The sequence below is a fragment of the Parasteatoda tepidariorum genome, chromosome X2 (assembly GCF_043381705.1).
Source record: "Parasteatoda tepidariorum isolate YZ-2023 chromosome X2, CAS_Ptep_4.0, whole genome shotgun sequence".
Lineage (NCBI taxonomy): Eukaryota > Metazoa > Arthropoda > Arachnida > Araneae > Theridiidae > Parasteatoda > Parasteatoda tepidariorum.
Genome location: NC_092215.1, coordinates 8,533,866 through 8,552,568, shown reverse-complemented (window position 1 = coordinate 8,552,568; position 18,703 = coordinate 8,533,866). Strand labels below are relative to the sequence as shown.

Sequence of the window (18,703 nt, the reverse complement as noted above, 5' to 3'; positions counted from 1 at the left end):
GTTTAAAATAATAAATTAATGATATTATCTAAAAATTACTATATATGTTATTAGATTCTTTCATTTTATTTAATATTTGCCACAGGAGGATTACACAGTTACATGAACCTAATACTTTGCTTTGATTAAAAAGTATATGATAATTTTTATAATTAAAAGCAGATTTCTACTGTTTAACTTCTACTAATTAGCTATTCATGCAATATTAGTAATTATAGTTCATTGTGCAAAATAATAGATATCACTCTAAAACACTTTTGTTTTAATTAAATTTCTCTGAATATATATAATTTTCTTATGGATTTGAACTTTTGACCATCAAAATGAGGGGAGAGCTGCTGCAATTTGGAAAATATGATCTCAATAGTTGATCAGAACTATTAATATTGATTATAGACTATTGGTTTGGATAGCAGTCAAAACTTGGGCTCTTAATATTAATTTCACATGGAAAGTTAATAAATACTTGGGAATTTTATAAATGAATCAAAATATTGTTGCACAAAATTAAGAAATTTGTTTATCCAATGATAATTCCTTGTAAAAATTCTATTTTAATGATTATTTGTTATTTTGACTATTTCTTACACTATTTTTTTTTTTTTAAATTACAAAATTTGAACAAAATTGGTCAAGTAGTTCTTGAAAAATGAAACTTTGAAAATGTGGCTATTTTGATATTCTGAAAACTACTTATAAACTATTGGGTCGCTTTTGTCCAAATTGTGTATTATGTCCTATAAAATTCTAAAGTTTAAAATAGCAATTTTAAACTATCTAAGGCTTAATATGGCTTTTGTATATATGGCTTAAAAGTTTGTATACCTTACAAATGAAAATATGTTTTGAAGGAATTATCTTTGGATAAAGAAATTTTTTAATTGTTTGGATTTGTTTATAAATTTCTCGAGATATGGCACTATATGTAAAAAGTTAAACTAACAATAAGGGCCTCAAATATTTTATGCTTCTCCTGACTAAACTATTGAAACTAGTATATTTTCCATATTGTGGTGACATCCAAATTTTAATAGTAGAAAATCCATTCAGATATAGTATGTTTTTGTGTCTGTTTTTATAGCTCAAAATATCATGTGCACATATTAATTTTCATATTAGAGTTCATTCTTTTGAACCATTAAGAATGGCACTTAGTTGCAAAGGTGCCAAAAGATACAAGGTATCAAAAGATTTAAATTATTGTTAGCATCTATGATATTTGGTTTTAAAAATTTTATCAGTGATTTGTTTTGCTAACTTTTGCAATTTAAATTTTTTCAGCTTTACCTGATTCAAGTAGTAAATTGGATGCTCTTTGTAAACTTGTTCAAAAAATGCCAGAACCAAATTATGAAACTTTGAAGATGCTATTAAAGCATTTATTGAGGTATATGTTGCTTAATTCTAAATGTTTTTATGATATTCAATCTTATTTTCAATAAAAATGGAAGAGTTTGAAACAGTCAATTAATATTAATGGTAGAGTAGTTCATTATGAGGTTTAAATTTTAAATAAAATTTTTGTTTTGCATTTTATTATAGTTTTTTTTATTATGAACAAAATATCGTTTTTAGACAATTACATTTACTGCTAGGATTTCTTGAAAAAAATTTTTTTACTTTGTCAAATGAGCAGAAATGTTTATGTATGGAATGGTATGTATTTCTCAAAAATTTAAACCTGTATAATTAATATTTTAAGAATCATGTTTCTTTTTAAATGCTCTTTTTTTAGTAATTTGAGCCATTAAAAATGTTTTATTTGGATGCTGATAAGTTCTAACTAATCTATACATAATAATAAAAGCGGCTGTGTGTGTGTGTCTGTAATCACAATATATCGCCCCAGAAGCCTCGCCCAGGCACGAAACTCGGCACATAATTGTGTTTTGACATAATGAAGAAGTATTTTTTTTCTTTTTCAAAAATTTGGATTAGTTTTTTAGTTATCAGTCATTTTGTAAGAAAATCTATGCTTTTTCGTCTTCAAAGAGCCATATTCAAAAAACTATTAAAAAATGCATATACTTTTCTCCACTCTTATAAATGTATGCTAATGCGAACCTTACAATTGAAATATTAATTTTCGACAACTTAAACCAATAATATACGAAGGAATTAATAATTTAATTGTAAGGTTCGCATTAGTTTACATTTATCAAAGTGGAGAAAAGTTTAACTTTTGTATTAAAGATGTGGCAACATATTCGATACGTAAATAGAACGCTTCGCTTTGATATATTTGTCGCTGTTCATAATTGTTATAATAAGTTTTTCTTCTTCTTTACACGCTCTATTTTTTTTTTCTTAAGCGAAGACGATAATTTTTGTAGCGATATAGATATAGAAATTGATACAATAAAAAATTATATAGAAATAGAAATTGATACCATAAAAAATTAATTCGTTTTCGTGTTCTTTTCATGTATTTAGCATTTTAGTTTTTTTTTCTTAAGCATTGTAGCTATATAATATATAAAATAGGAATTTAAGACAAAATTGCAGGACAGGAACACTTTAATTGTCCACTAATCTTCAGATTTCCTGCTATGTTTTAAAAAACTTTATTTGTGAAAATCTTTAGCGTGGCGGACAGCTGGCCGCCTCAGGCGGCTAGTATAATTAATAAAAATAAAAAAATATATACTTACAAATTTTATAAAAACATAGTGTTAAGTAATTTGTTCAAATATACTTATTAAATTATTGTGTGGTTTTGTGAAATTTTTATTAAAATGAACCCTAAAATTCCATTTGTTTTATTCTGTTTTAAAAAATTATTGCATATTTTCTATGGTTTTGAAATATTGTAAAGTAGAGTGAATAGCAGACATGCCAACTCGGCAATACTGAATTCATGAGCTTTCTCAACAAAAATTCAAGAAGGGTAAAAAAATGTAAATGTGAAACATAGTAGGTAATTTTTTTTTATCAAGAATTAATAGTTACTATTTAAAAAAGTTATTCAGTATAATATTGTGTTAAAGTAAAAATAGTTATTAATAAATGTATGCTTGACCAAAACATCAAGATTATTATTAATTATACTGATTTGATTAAGCTATATTGTGAAATAATATTACATATATTAAATGCATAATAATTACATAAAGGAAGTAATGTTACATATGTTGGCCGGTATCCAGAAAACTGGGGGAAATTTTGCTCGGCTTTCCCACCATTTTGAACTAGAACGATTGAAGAAAAAAGAGAAATTTGTCTCAACCTTGAAAATGAGTAGAGGAAAAATGTGGTTGCGGGGGTATTTTCTTCCCATTTGTCAAGAGAAAACTTCATTATTTCTTACGTGACCTTAAAGATCTTTAGATTGAGAGGGAGTAGGGAAAGGACAAATGTTTTATTTTCTTCTGTGTGTCTGGAAATTTTTTTTTTCCTGCTTAGCTGCCATCAATGAAACAGGAGTGGAATGCTGATTTCGTTTTCTCTTTTATTTACGAGGTGGTGGGGGAAATGCATTCCACGTGCATATCAGTGAACAGAAGATAAAAGAGAAATAAAAAAAATATATTACAGATTTTTTTTAATCCACTTTAGTTGCTCAGTTTTTGTTACCCTTGATTTATTATCCCAATCTTCGTTATAACTTCATATAATACATTAGTATTACAATTAATTATTACGAACAAAACATTTTTCTCGCCTGTTATATTTATCTATTTGACATCGAGTAACGAAACAATATTTTCCATGGAATAAATCCTGATTTTTTAGACCTGGACTCTTATGGAAAAGGTAATTACTAGATCCCCAAGTTCAAGTGGTACTGAATTGTGATACTGATCTATAAATAGAAATGACTTTCTGATGATGTGATTGATTTGGAAAGAGTTTGTCACTTGTCACTATGGGAGGGATAAAATTATTAGGAAAAGAAACAAAATTTGGGGGTTTAAGTTTGCCTTCATAACAATTGAAATTGAGATATTTTTGTCTTGATTTCTGCAGGTGTAAAGTATACTAAAAAATTTCACCCTCAAAATAGGGGAGAACTGTTACATCTGGGACAATGATCACCAATTGGTTGATAGCTAGTAGTTTAATTGTTAGATATATTATTGTAGTTTTATTTCAAGTGATTTCAAATGCCATTAATTAAATAACTTATTCGAATTCTTCTAATTTCAGGGTTACAGAATACCACAAACAGAATCGTATGCAGGTGCAAAATTTAGCCATTGTGTTTGGACCAACTTTAATGTGGCCAGAATATGTTTCATCAAATATTGCTTTGGATATGATGCATCAAAATAGAATTGTAGAATTTCTTCTTTTAGAATTTGATAAAATATTTGATTTTTAACCAGTTATTAGCTATGGACTAAGGGTAAAAACAAAATTTTGTGTTTACAAAATTTTATTGTTCAATGAAATTTTAGTTTTTCTATGGGCCTTATATGTATTCAATAAAACACACATTTAAAAAGATAGTTATCTATGTAAATAATATGGTCTATTCAAATAATGTAAAAAGTATACCTCTATATCAATAATATAACAAATATGTAAAATGTACATATAATATATTTTTTGTATAAATTGAAGATATTGCTAGAAATTAGACTTTTAAGCATAAATGTTTTAACTAGTTGTTAAGTTTTATATATTTGAATAAATAATCATTAATGTAGTTAAATACAAGTTTCAACTGTGCCCATATTGCTGCCTTTAACAATTATACTATATAATAGGAAATAATCACACATCAGTTATTGTTTATGAACTGTTTTACTTTTAAAATTTACAGTTCTTTTATTATTGGCCATTATTGTCTTTGTAATTAAATAAAAAATTTTGTATTTTTAGAGTTGAATTCACAAAAAAGTTTTTTTACAAATTATTTTTGAATTAAACTCTAAAATTTGTAGCCGTACTGTAATATAGAATATATTTTGAGAAAATGATTTTTATATGTGATACATGTTTGTACAAAAAAAACACCTATGTATAAATTGTTATTGTGACAATCAGGTTTCTTTGATTTCTGTTGATTAAATTACAGTTAACTTGCTTGAAAGTATTAATTTTAATGTGTGATTTGGAAATGTTTTTTTATGTTTTATATTTTTCAATGCTGGGAAACTAATGTTATACGTTTGAAAGTATTGTATAATCAAGTAATATATTTTTGTTTTTTACAAATTTTCTTTTAAATATACAAGATATATTAAAGAGGTTGAAATAATGATATATTTTGAGAAAATCACTTCGTATAAAAAGATTAATATTAAATATTTTTTATAAGTATATACATTTATTGATGATAAAACTAGTTAATTGTCAATCCCTCAAAACAAGACTGAGAGACAATTTTTATGTCTGAAATGGATATGTTTTTTTCCAGACAAATATAGAAAAAGTGTTTATGAAGGAAGTTATGTCGAATTCAAATTTTAAATACCCTTACAAATGTTTTGAAAATCTTGAGAAAATCTGCTTATAATAACCGAAGATTTATAGTTTTCAAGATTGAGCTTATTCATAAATTCTATTCAAATTCATTAAAATTAAGCTTAAATAGTAGACTATCTTAGGCCTAAAACATTACCAAAAAAAAATTTTTTTTTTCAAAAGAAAAAAATTTATATTGTAAAAAAAAATAAGCTTTTCATACTACAACCCAAGTAGACACTTCCCATTTTAGAATTCAATTGAACTCCTCTTTACTTTTAATGCGGACAGAAAGATATGTGAAATTTGGCATCAATTTAAGTATCAAACTTATTCATTAATTTAATTTCTTATTTTATTTATTTTTAAAGGGAATTTCTTAACATGTTCCATTTCAGCATCTTTTTGTTTTCCTAAGTGTAGAATATATCTGTTTTTTTTTTCTTTCTTTCAAACTTTTTCTTTTTTTTCCATTTTATATTTTTACTCAATATAGAGAGGCTATAGTTGTGGTATAATTGAAAATATATTTTATATATATTTTAGCTTTAATAATATAACTTTGACTGAAATTTTTAATGAGCTTCTTTATAATGAATTAAATGTCTGGGGAGCGACTGTGGAAATACTCAACCTTGTCTTTACTTTTCCCTCAATGTTTCAACTTTTTTGCATTTTGTATATATTTTATATTGTTATGTTTATAAGATTATTATAAACACTAATTGTGATTTTTTTACTGATGTTCCTAGCAAATTGTACTGTCTATTTGAGATATTTTAACACACAAAGAATATTTAAATATGTATTTAAAGTTGTATTAAAGTGATTGCCTTTCTTAGATGTTATGAAAAAAAGCAGTCTTTCAAATTTCAACTTGTATTTTGTTTAAAATCAGTATTATTATAATTGCTAGATGGTAATTAATAACTTCAATTATTTATTCTTTACTTTAAAATAAACTGAATATTTAAATTATTTATTTCGCTTGATATTATTTATGTGAAGAATTTTGTTGGTTATTCAATTCTTATGCTAATGCATGCTAGTCTGTAACTGCGACTGATAATTGACTGCCATTTCCACTGGGTGCTATCATTCCAATGTAATGATGCAAGCTCTGTTCTTTTAAACAGCAGCACAAATCAGTTTCTAAAAGGATCACATGGATTTATGTATATCAGTATTTCTGTGAAGTATTTATATTTTTCTTGCATATATTTATATATATAAATAGATTTTAGTAATATAGAAATGAAATCAGTTATGTTTGAAAGTGTTGTTTTCTGCTTTGAGGGTAACAATATATGACACTTGCCATAATATGTATATCAAACTGTTTAAGTAATTTCTTTCTTATAGTTTGTACTGCTTAAAACCAAATAAAACTAGCAAATCACATTATTCCCTGAGTTTTTGTTCTTTATTTTGTGTTTAATGTTTCTGATTTTTAAAAACTTATATTTGTACTAGGGATCTAATGGTAAAAGAATCAAAAAATAGTTTTGTAAAACAATTCAATGTTTCTTTAATAAAATTTTACTAATTTCTTTGACTGTCAAAATACTGGTACTTGTTATGTGAAAGGTTGACCACCTATGATTTGATTATTTTGCTTTTTAGATCTGATTATGTGTGTGTGCTTTTCTCTAAAAGGCCATCATAGGAATATTGAATGTTTCATAAAAACGTTAGGAACAATTAAAAATGCTTATAATAAATAAAGGAGACAAAAATTTTTAACTAGTTATTGTGCAAACAAAAAAATGGCTAATGAGGCTATTAAGAAAATATTGTGCATTTTTTCTAAAAAATATGCTTTATTTTTGAAAATTATAATTTTAAAAATGTGACCCTAGTTTATTCAAGAATATGATTGTAATACAATCTAGAGAAATTTCAAATGAATAGTTCAACTATTAGATTAGTTATAAATCATATTATTTGTTTTTAAAAATCAGCTAGCTTCAGATATTTTAAGTAAGCATTATTTCTAGATCTTTCTTTTGCTTTTAAATGATTTTATTAAGTGCTTAAAAATTATGGGAAGGACTTTGAGAATATACAACTGACTGATACTGAGAAAAACATTGAAACACTCGGTATAGTTCACATTGAAATGTATATTAGCATATTCAATGTGACCATTATAAAATCAGGGCTCCCACAGGTCTAGGAGAACAGGGAAAATTGCAATTTTTTAAAAAAAGCTGGAAAACTCCTACATTATACCTGGAAAATAACCAATCTCAGAATTGATCTCTTACAATTATTTGTTGTAAACTTTTCACATTTTAGTGAAACTTCCCTGCTTCTATCCTCATTCAATGATATTTCTTTGCTCACAAGATCTAATATTTGACATTACAAATAAAAAATTGTTTTATGAGTTAGTCTATGAGTCTAGAGTTGTCTCATGAAAAATTACATGCTTTAGATAAAATACGATTTGGATTTTCATTGAAATTTTCCTGATATACCAGGAGGAGTCTGAGAATTTTTTTCTTGGAGTATAGTGGGAACCCTGTTTTGCTTTAAATGAACAGAAATGCAAATTAATACCAACAAAACTTTTGCTTTTGAACAAAAATGCATATTTATTGAATTTAATGATACAAAAATTGTTTAATTCACAAGAGATTGAAATAATTTACATCGGAAGCCACATTAATATGTAAACATGATATTGTTACTAATTTATATTATTTAACAAATGCCTTGTTAGTATCAGTATCTATTTTAGACTCTGAACTTCTATCCTTGTTAATCGAGGAGGTCTCTTTTATAATAGACATAATACAAAATAATTAATTTCATCTAGTTTTACTACTTCGTTTGCTCAGGAAAAAAATAGTGGAAATTTTATACCTAACTTTCCCCTTAGAAAATAATACTAATTTGTAAGTCTCTGTTAAGCCTACATCTTACAATATTAGAGAAGAGTTGCTAACTGCAAAATCCAAATGCTTCACTTTTTTAGTTTATCTTAATTTCATGTTTGCTGTTTTGTAGGTTCTGTATCCCTATCTTTGTTCATTGACACAGAGAGTTTTGTGCATTGTTCTTTACAATAGATATGATACAAAGCGAATTAATTTCATCTATTTCTACTACTTCTGCTTAGGAAAAAAAGTGAAAACTTAAAGACCCAGTATGTCCCACTTACTACTAATCTCTACTAAGCCTACTTTTTATAATGTTAAACAAGAGTTGCTGACTACAAAGTTTTCTCTTTTATCATAATTCCATTATTGCTGCTTTCACATTTAATTAATATTAATAAATAAAATAATAATGATACTAAATATAAAAAGTAGTTCATTTTCCAACACTGAGGTCCTACCATTGAATTCCAACCATGTTAGTTATTTAGGTTTTAATTCTGATCTTTGTCTGTAGTTATCAAATAGTTCTGATATTTACAGGCACAAGGTAATAAAATTTCCAGTGCTAGTTTAGTTGAAATGACTTAACATTCTTTCATCGTTCTTATACATCTAATAACATCATGCAAATCCTATTTAAAGAATCTGCCTTGTTTCCAATAGTTAGCTAGTCTTGGTTAAATTTCATAAAATAACTGTGGTATGTTTTCAGATCTACATAACACAAATTGGAATGCCAATTTTCTGCTAATTAACTCAGTAATTTAATTAAATTAGACATCTGATATAAATGTTTCCTGTTCAATTTTAAAAGTTTAATTTCTGTTTTAATTCTACTTGAGTTCGAATTCTTGGAAACATTGTCTTGAGTGTAATATCCCAGATAAACTTTTAGATGTAGATAATCAGTGCTGGTAATCAAAACTATGTAATGAAGGTGAGGAATCGGTTAACTGAAATTTTACCCAGTTAATTCCAATTGTAGTTAATTATGCCACTGCTAACAAATCCAAACTTCCTTAAATTATGGTCAAGACAGTCTTGATTTGATCATACTAACCTTTATTTCAGTAGCATTTTTTGGTGGCACAAGCATAAATATGTATATAATTGATCTATTTATTTCCTCTGACAACTATTAAAATAAGTTGGAATGTTCTTAAGTCTTGTGCTAACATTCAAAAGACTCCAGCAATACCATCTTCTTGGGTGGTTTTTCACATATTGATGAATCAAAAAATAGAGGTCTATCTTTTTTCTCCCTCTTATTTTCAGAAAGTACAGGACACAATGCCCAACAAACCATATCATTTCCTAGATGTTAAAGTATATGGAAAATTAATTTATTTGTACAGTTATAAAACATTAATTCTATAAATAGTTGTTCGGAAAATCAATGTTAAATTTAAAAATAAAATTCTTATTTCATTTAGCGCTATTAAGCTATGGAATGCTGTTTGTAACATTATTTAAGTTGTTGTGTCAGAGACTGACTCACAGATATTAGGACTCGGGGGGGGGGCAAAAGGCTCTCTCTCTTTGGGCATGCATTTTGTAGAATCAGCGAAGTTTGTTATTTTAAAGTTTTTTATTTACTAAGTGGAACTTTTTTTCCTAAAAATATAATAAGGTCTTTAAAGTGATATTTTAAAACATATAAGGTTCAAGCCTTACCAGAGGGCTTTGAATGTCCTCCTTTAAATCCCGTAGAGCCACGCTTTTTATCACAAAACGTAGGGCCATGGCCTGGCCTCCCCCCCCCTAACGATTAGGGACCCCCTTAAAATGCATTTTTTGAAAATAAATTTCAAAAAAGGAAGAAAAACAATGATTTTTCAAAATGTTATGATTATTTTTTAGTTCTAATTTAATAAAATAAAGTAAAATTTAATTTATTATTATTTATTTTTATTTTAAATATGCTTTCTTAAATGAAAAGATATATAAATACTTTTATATTTGAATAAATAAAAAATATACGAGAAAAAAATTTAATCTAAGGGCCCCAAAAATTTGAAGGGACCAGGGCCCCGCGTACGCTTAATCCGGCCCTGACTAGCCCCCTCTGTCCTGCTAGCAAAAGTAAATAAGTTTTATATTTTAATGAAAAACACGGTGTTTTAATCCCAAATTATATGGATAAATCACCGAAAAAAAATGTGTAATATTTTTTTAATAGTTCATTACTTATTTATAATGTTTTGACTAATGGATTTGTCTAAAAAACAAATATAACTTCCATGAGGATAGTTGAAATATTTAAAATAAGGAGTGGTGTGAAGAAGCTTATAAAAGTTATACCCCTGATTAGCTTAACTTGTCTATTTTGAAATCTATTACTGATGACTGAACAAAATATCAAAGTTAATATGTTTATTCTTGATTAAATATTATACTTTCAAAGAGAAATTTTAAATGAAAAGGAAAAAAACACTTATCATTCATTAATTCATTGTCACTGATTGATTTATATAATTCATTATCACACACTTCATTGAAGACATAAAGTAATGTTTGTTTTCACAAAGGATCAAATATACTTCGTTCTATGTAGACTAAATAAAAAAATAAAAAATGCAGATGAAGCGCAAATGAAAGTGAAGAAATTGATTATTTTAATTTCTATTTTTTTTTCTTTTTTAAAAACTACGTTTTCTTTTTATTTCAAATTCATTTAGTTTTCCTCATTCACGTGTAATAGATCTGGAGAGTGAGCACCATATATTGAGCATCTGAAACTTTTTCGGCCTTAATTTTTGAATCTAAAGAAGTTTCTCAATTGTCAACTAGATCTTTCCCTTTCTGTTTTCTAGGATTACTCATTTTAATTATGAATTAATTCAAACATATTTTTTTCACTTACCGTCCAACCATAACTGTGTTAATTGATTCCATACTATTTTATAAACACCACCTTTAATTGTCACCAGTCGATTATAATCTAGCTTCAACTCTTTCAGATAAGGCATATCTTCAAACATGTCTTTTGGAAGATAGTCAATTTTGTTGTAACTATTATAGAAACATTTATAAAGTATAAATATTTTTAAAACATAAGTCAATTTTATTTTTATGAGATTTTATATCATTAATCTACAGGATGGCAGGGATCTAAAAGTTTAAAAATTACTAAATGCCCTGCTAGGCGTGTCAATCTACACAGTGCAAGTCAGTCTGAAACTTTTGCAAGTTCAAACAACGTTTGAGAATTCATATAATTCAAAACATATGAAGTACAATAAGCAAGAAACACGTACTAGATGATGCACAGTGCGCATATACTTTCCACAACAAAATCAATTCTTTGGCTTTCATTAGAAACTGCTTATAAGTTTCATTTTAACTTTTTTTTAAATAGAGTTTAAAATTTTTTATCGCTCTCTGAGTGTATGTAAAATAAATAAAGGGAAGGAATGTCTTTGTTTACCAGTAAAACTAAAAATAATTATTAATAATTATATATAATTATTAAAAATAATTGATTAACACAACTAGTTATACATTTATAAAAAATAGTTTGTCCTTTTTTGCTAAATTTATCGATTAATTTTTTCAAGCATTTTTAAGTAGCAGAAATCTGAAATTTCATTTCTTTTTAACTAGAGATAATAATACTGGAATTTGAATTGCAACATTCTTTTTATGATTACTACGTAATATTGTGAATATATATATTTTATATATACAATACTTTAAATCTAAACTCCAAAGATATAAGGCAGGTTGTGGAAGCATTAAATGTTCAACAGTTTTGATTAAATTATTAGACGAAGAAAAAATACTCAAATTTAAATTTTTCTGAAAGGCCTCACCATTAATGAACCTTATATTGCAATTTATCATTTGCATGAGCCGATTATTGGTTAAAGAGTAAAACATATCTTCAACTGTAAAAATCAATTTTGACTTGCTTAGCTTTTGAAATTTCACTCTCTTGGCAGATGATTAAACAAATAATGTGAAAAGTTAATAGTTATTGCTTAGCTGTAGAAATTTCTCAATTGCCAATTTTATTATTCCATAAAGCTAGTGTCGTTTATGGAGAATTGCGGTTTTTAGAACTGCGTTATATAGACCTTGTACTGTATTAATTTTCTCAAGCATTTTTATGTAACAAACAATCTGAAATTTCCTTTTTTTTAAACTATAGTGAGTAATACTGGGATTTGAATTGTAACATTCTTTTTATGATTAATACAGAATAATACATTATGATAGAATAATCATAATACATAGAATAATCATAATACATAGAATAATCATAAATAGAATAATCATAAATAGAATAATCATAATCAATCATAATACATTATGATTAATACATTATGATAGAACTGCGTTATATAGACCTTGTACTGTATAAATTTTTTCTAACATTTTTACGTAGCAAAGAATCTGAAATTTCATTTTTTTAAAAACTATAGTGAGTAATACTGGGATTTGAATTGTAAAATTCTTTTTATGATTAATACAGAATAATACATTATGATAGAATAATCATAATACATAGAATAATCATAAATAGAATAATCATAAATAGAATAATCATAAATAGAATAATCATAATCAATCATAATACATTATGATTAATACATTATGATAGAACTGCGTTATATAGACCTTGTACTGTATTAATTTTTTCAAACATTTTTACGTAGCAAAGAATCTGAAATTTCATTTTTTTAAAAACTATAGTGAGTAATACTGGGATTTGAATTGTAACATTCTTTTTATGATTAATACATAATATAATAAATAGATAAATAAAAATGTCTTTTACATTACCTTAAATCTAAACTCCAAAGAAATATGGCTGGTTGTGGAAACATTGAACGTTCAACTGTTCTGATTAAATTATTAGACAAAGAAAAAATACTCAAATTTATATTTTTTTGAAAAGCCTTATGATGAATTAACCTTATATTACAATTTATCATTTGTATGAATCGAATATTGGTTAAAGAGTAAAACATATCTTCAATTGTAAAAACATCAGAGTTCTCTATAATAATGGAATGTAAATGATTCAATCTTGCGAGAACAGAAAAATTCCATGCGAAGGGAAATGAGCTGTCATAAACTTCAAAACTTTCTAATGTATTTTCAATGGAATAAAATGGAGAAATATTATTTTCAGGTAAAGAGAATAAGCTAAGGTTTGTTTCTGAAAATAAAATTTTTTTCACAATAGAATATTTTGCATCGCGAAATATATCTTCAGGTAATAAATCCAAAGATGAGTTGTATAACTCAAAAATTTCTATAGGATTTGTAATGTTAGCTACAACACTACGAAGAGCTTCAGGTTCGTGAAAAATTCCTTTGCATCTGATGTAATTATTTAAAGCTTTTTCATTTCCGTTTTGATTTTCTTGGACGATTTCACAAGCTATGTCAGTTTGCTTAGTGATATTCAATAACGAAACTATTAAAAATATCTTTAACCATTTAAAGCTCACTGGTTCCATTATCGTCTGAAATGAAAAAAGAATTAATAATTAAAATAATTTCCCGAAACAAATACTTATTAAGAAATACCAATACAAAAATGAATTTTAAAAGTAGATTAAAGAAGACAGATAAATGTCTAAAATCGTATACTGGTTGTAATTAAAAAATTTTAAGTACATGCAGATTCAATGTTTATTTTGAAAATAAATAATTTTCTCTGAAATTCTATATTGTATAGATCTAGATTCAAATGCACCATTATATAGGCTTAACATGCATGTGAAAAATTAAATATCGTTGATAATAAAAACTCAAACAAAATAATTAGGATATTTCTAAGCAATGAATACAAAGATATATTTTCAGGAGATCTTGGTAAATCGCCCTATGTTTATGATATAAAATTTAAAAAAAGAAAGAAAGAAAAAAATATACCAGTCATAAGATATTCCCTTCTAGATCGATACCGGTTTCTTTAAACGTTAAAATTGATCTTGATAAAATGATAAATACAGGAACTTTCGAAAATGTTTAGTTTACAGATTAGGTTCATTTTATTGTTATTACGTACGCTAGCAAGTTAAAGAAGTTAGGGCTTTTGTGGATCCGAGACCACATAACATAATCAAACGTAATCTTTTGCCAACACAAGCTATATTTTCTCACAAGGAGCAGAACGTTTTACCGTTTTCAAACCATTTTCTGCATTTCTACGAAGTCTATCACCAGTAAGTTCTAAATTGTGTTACTATAATAACTCATTACGACAGGAATAAATTTTTAAGATTGCTATATGGACTAATAAATTCTCCCGAATTATACCAAAAAAACTGTTGATAATATATTTTCAAATTTAAAAAGGAAATAGATTTAAATATATGACATCCTTGTTTATGGTTACACCTAAGAGAAACATAATGAAAGATTGGATTTAGTTTAAAACAGAGCAAGAAAGTTTTGGGTGAGTTTAAAAATAACAGTTAAAAAATGTACACTGCGCCAAAAGGAAAGAAAAAAAGAAGGAAAAAAAAAAACGGACTACCTTGAATAACTTTTAATTTAATGATCGGATCTTCACGTTCTAAGACTATTGGGGTCTTCTTTAGGGAAAGTACAGTTTCGTGTTTGATTCCGTAACACATATCCATAATATAGTTGACATAAAATATTTAAAGTCAACTCTTTGAACGACTAGGATCGGTTAAGAATCCAATTATTAGAACTAAAGTTATTCAGGATTAAATAAAGCATATTATAATTATGGTTAAATAAAGCATTGTTGCAATTTTGAACGATATGATAATTCGACGTTCTCCAAAATATCTAACAGTATTATAGAAGGAAAACTCTGGAAGCCGTTAGAGTTCTATGGAATTCCTGAATGTTTGGTAAACATTGTCAGAAATATACACACATAAAAATTACAATATACGAGTTATCTATCCCTGCCAACAATCAGAATCCTTAAATGTTGAATCGGGTGTTAGACAGGATTGTAAACTTTCTCAAATAATCTTCTATTAAAGAAAGTATCAGAGAATAAAAGGGGTACAAGATAAAACCTTACTGGATATCTTTCTGACTTTGATTTTGAAGACAACTTACGTTTACTAACCATCACTTTTCAAGACATGCAAACAAAACACAAACTTTTTAAACATAGAGGCAAAGAAAATGGGCTTATTATCAACCAAAATAAAACTAAAATTTTAAAAATTAATCCTAAACAATTAAATGACGTATATGTCATTTAATTGTTTAGGATTAATTTTTAAGATTTTAGTTTTATTTTGTATACTCCAGTTTTATTTTGTATACTTGAATATACTCCAAGAAAATAAGAAACTAGAGGAAGTAAACATTTTTACTTATTTTGAAAGAATAATAAACTGCAAAAGAGGAACTGATGAAGATATACTAAATAGATTATACAAAGTCTGATGCAATTACACTATTCTTAATAAATTCTGGAAAAACAAAACATAACAAATTCAACAAAAACTAGAATTTTCAATACTAATGTAAATCTGTCTAACTCTAGGGATCTGAAACATAACACTGTAATTAAAATAACATGAAAAAACTTCAAGTATTTATTTACAACAGTTAAAGAAGAATTTTAAGTATCAAGTGGTCCATAAAATTTGTAACGAAGAAATCCCTAGAAAAGCAAAACAAAAACTAATTGAACTGGAAATTAAAATACGTAAATGGAAATAGATTGGTCATGTTTTACGTAAGGCTGAGAAATTTAACGTAAAACAGGTTTTTGATTGGTACCCTCAGGGAAAAAGAAAAAGACCTAAAAATATTTGCCGCAGGACGATTATAAGTGAGTTGAAAACAATAGGAAAGCTATGGAGAAGGGTACAAGATCAGGAAACAAATATGGTCAGATGGATATGATGGAAGCTCTATGCTTCTATTCGGAAAGAGAATATGTATGTTATAGAAGGGTATATGAGAATATGTATGTATATAGAAGGAATATATATAAATAATAAGTGTCTTGTTTTCATTCCATTATTTAACTTGTAAAATATAAGGTTAATAAAGTTTAACACGTAAAGTGTACGTTAGTCAGATATGTAAATATGAAGTAACAAAAACATGTCATTTTCAACCGCCGATAAAGAACATGTTTTTATTCAAATTGCACTTTAATATAGTATAATCAAGATCTGAGTGGATTTATTTTTAGGATCACTTCTTGCACTGCATTAAAATTGCTGCAAATTTAAACGATATAAATACTTCAACGCGCTTCAAAATTTTTAACACTGTATAGTAGGAAAATAGTTCTGTTTTACGATTTCTCAATATTTTGTGATTATCAGTATTAAAACTATTTCAGCTTTTAGAATAGAATAAATAATTTTACATATGTAGTATAAGCATCGCATCTTTACCAATCGATTCGCTAAGATAATCAAACTTTTAAGTGTAAATAGTTAGTAATGTTGGTTTCAATTTATTACTTAACAAGTAAAATAAGATGCATTTTCTGTTATGTGAATATGAAATAATCAAAACATGTAGTGATCCACATAAATGAAACATATTTCGAATCAAATTGTACCATAATATCGTATGAGCAAGGTCAAGAAGAACAAACTTTCAAGATAATATGATTCACTAGTGGCACTGTATTAAAATTGAGCAAATTTAACAATATTAGGGCTCAAAGCGATCTAAAATTTCTGACAGTGTATATAAAAATAATCGGCTGTATTTTTCCATTTCCAACTTTAAACGATTTTGTAATTAATGCTATAAAATTTATATCACAATTCAGTGTAGAATAAATAATTATATCAAACATTCTTACCAATCGTTTCGTCGGGTTCACCGAACTTTTAAACGTAAATCATAAATAGTGTTGGTTTCATACCACTATTTAGGAAGCATAGGATACATTGTTTGATATGAGAATGTAAAACAACAAAAAAACGTAACCATAAAGTTTCAACCCCATGTAAGAAATTCTTATCTTCTAAGAATCTTAATTCTTATCACGTTGTGAAATACAGGTAAAGATAATGTGGTTTATACAATGATAACTCTAATTTCAATATCATATTAAAAAACAACTGAAGACAGTCCTCATTATGAGATCACACCATTATCTTGAAAGAAAAAAGGCGAAATGGGAATGTTAGGATTGGTATTTTTTAACCTCAACTATTAAGGAATTTTCATAGTTTTACAAATAATTTTTCCTAGTATTAGCAAATCTAATGTATTATTTTTATATGTTAAAATTCAAGGAATTTTATCAATCACTATGCGCAGTATTTTAAACAAATTTATAAAAGATCATGTAAACAAATGGTTTCGCCCTTAAGTCTTGATGAAAATTAATATTTAAATTCGTTCGTTTTAAAAATTTCTGATTCTACAAACACTTTTTGGGTAAAACTAACACCAGTTCCCCCTCTTTAATTAAAAAACCACGGAGTAAACGAGAACGCTTTTTTCCATGCACAATAGTCAAGAGGCCTCTACTCTCGCCATCTTGAATTTTAGGTTCAATTTTAGATTTGAGTTTTCTTGATATTTTTTCATACTTAACAAACTCTTGATAAAGTATTATTCGACAGCATAGTACCTTTTAAAAAAGGTAGACAATAAAGAGTTCATTTTATTAGATTAAGAGAAATAGAGAGCTTGATAATTTTTAAAACTTTTATAGAATTTTTCTCAAAACTTTAACAAAGCAGCCATGCGATTTGTGGTTGTAAGTAATTTAAACATTTGTCAGTTTTTCGATTTTTTAAAATTAATTTTTATTTCGGATCAAACTGATTTGGTTGATGCTAAAACTTTCTTTTTACGTTAATTTTACAAAAACAAAAATAATTGTCAAAAATCTAAAACCAAACAACTGTATATTATTTAACTACCTTTCAAAAGCTGCTAATTGCATTGGTATAATTTTGTCACAAAAATTATGAAGAATCTAAAATACCGTGGGCTTTATATTTCAAATTGTGATAGAGTAACTGACTTGTATTTAGCATGTATCGAAAGATAGTGCCGAGTAGATTAATCATCAGTTTATACGTGAAAATTAAATAAAAAGAGTACCGTCATTCGGGGCTACTTTGTGCAGGATTTCGCAGTTTTTGAACTTTGACATGTAAAAAAACATGTTAATTCAAACTTTAGTAAAATTTATCGATATTATATTTATAACTGGACTCAGACGAGTGAATTTGATCAATATTGGCATTATTTGTATGTAATATTTACGAATAATAAGTCAAAACATACCTTGCACAAAGTAGCCCCCAAATGGGGCTACTTTGTGCAGCGATAGGAATTCAGTTTAATAATCATGTTTTTAGTAAAATATTGATATAAAATTGTTAAAAAAGTTAATTGTTGACATTTTTAAAGACAAAAACATCAAGATATGTAAAGATATTAGTTTGAAAATAATTTTCAGCGTTAAAAAA

General features: G+C 26.6%; 2 protein-coding genes across 5 annotated transcripts in view; one reads left to right on the top strand and one right to left on the bottom strand.

Annotated features, from left to right (window-relative positions):
• The window catches only part of LOC107452360 (rho GTPase-activating protein 12), a 43,303-nt gene extending 38,432 nt beyond the window's left edge, over positions 1-4,871 (top strand). For both annotated transcript variants that reach the window (XM_016068831.3, XM_071188237.1), the window contains 2 exons: positions 1,282-1,387; positions 4,147-4,871. In XM_016068831.3, the coding sequence (XP_015924317.1) occupies positions 1,282-1,387; positions 4,147-4,321 (281 nt within the window). In that variant the 3' untranslated portion in view covers positions 4,322-4,871. The remainder of the gene's footprint in view (positions 1-1,281; positions 1,388-4,146) is intronic.
• A 3,109-nt stretch (positions 4,872-7,980) lies between these two features.
• Positions 7,981-17,249, bottom strand: LOC107452354 (leucine-rich repeat transmembrane neuronal protein 1). 3 transcript variants are annotated; one of them, XM_043049482.2, is made up of 4 exons: positions 17,074-17,249; positions 13,080-13,768; positions 11,158-11,306; positions 7,981-9,608 (listed from the first exon to the last, which is right to left on the bottom strand). In XM_043049482.2, exons 2-4 carry the CDS (start codon positions 13,760-13,762, stop codon positions 9,466-9,468), a joined length of 975 nt encoding a protein of 324 aa, XP_042905416.1. In that variant the 5' UTR covers positions 13,763-13,768; positions 17,074-17,249; the 3' UTR covers positions 7,981-9,465. The 3 variants fall into 3 exon arrangements, with proteins under 3 accessions (XP_042905416.1, XP_071044340.1, XP_071044341.1); XM_071188239.1 differs by lacking the exon at positions 17,074-17,249 and adding an exon at positions 14,181-14,319 and having other exon boundaries at positions 9,340-9,608; XM_071188240.1 differs by lacking the exons at positions 13,080-13,768; positions 17,074-17,249 and adding an exon at positions 11,986-12,108 and having other exon boundaries at positions 9,340-9,608.
• Positions 17,250-18,703: the final 1,454 nt, after the last annotated feature.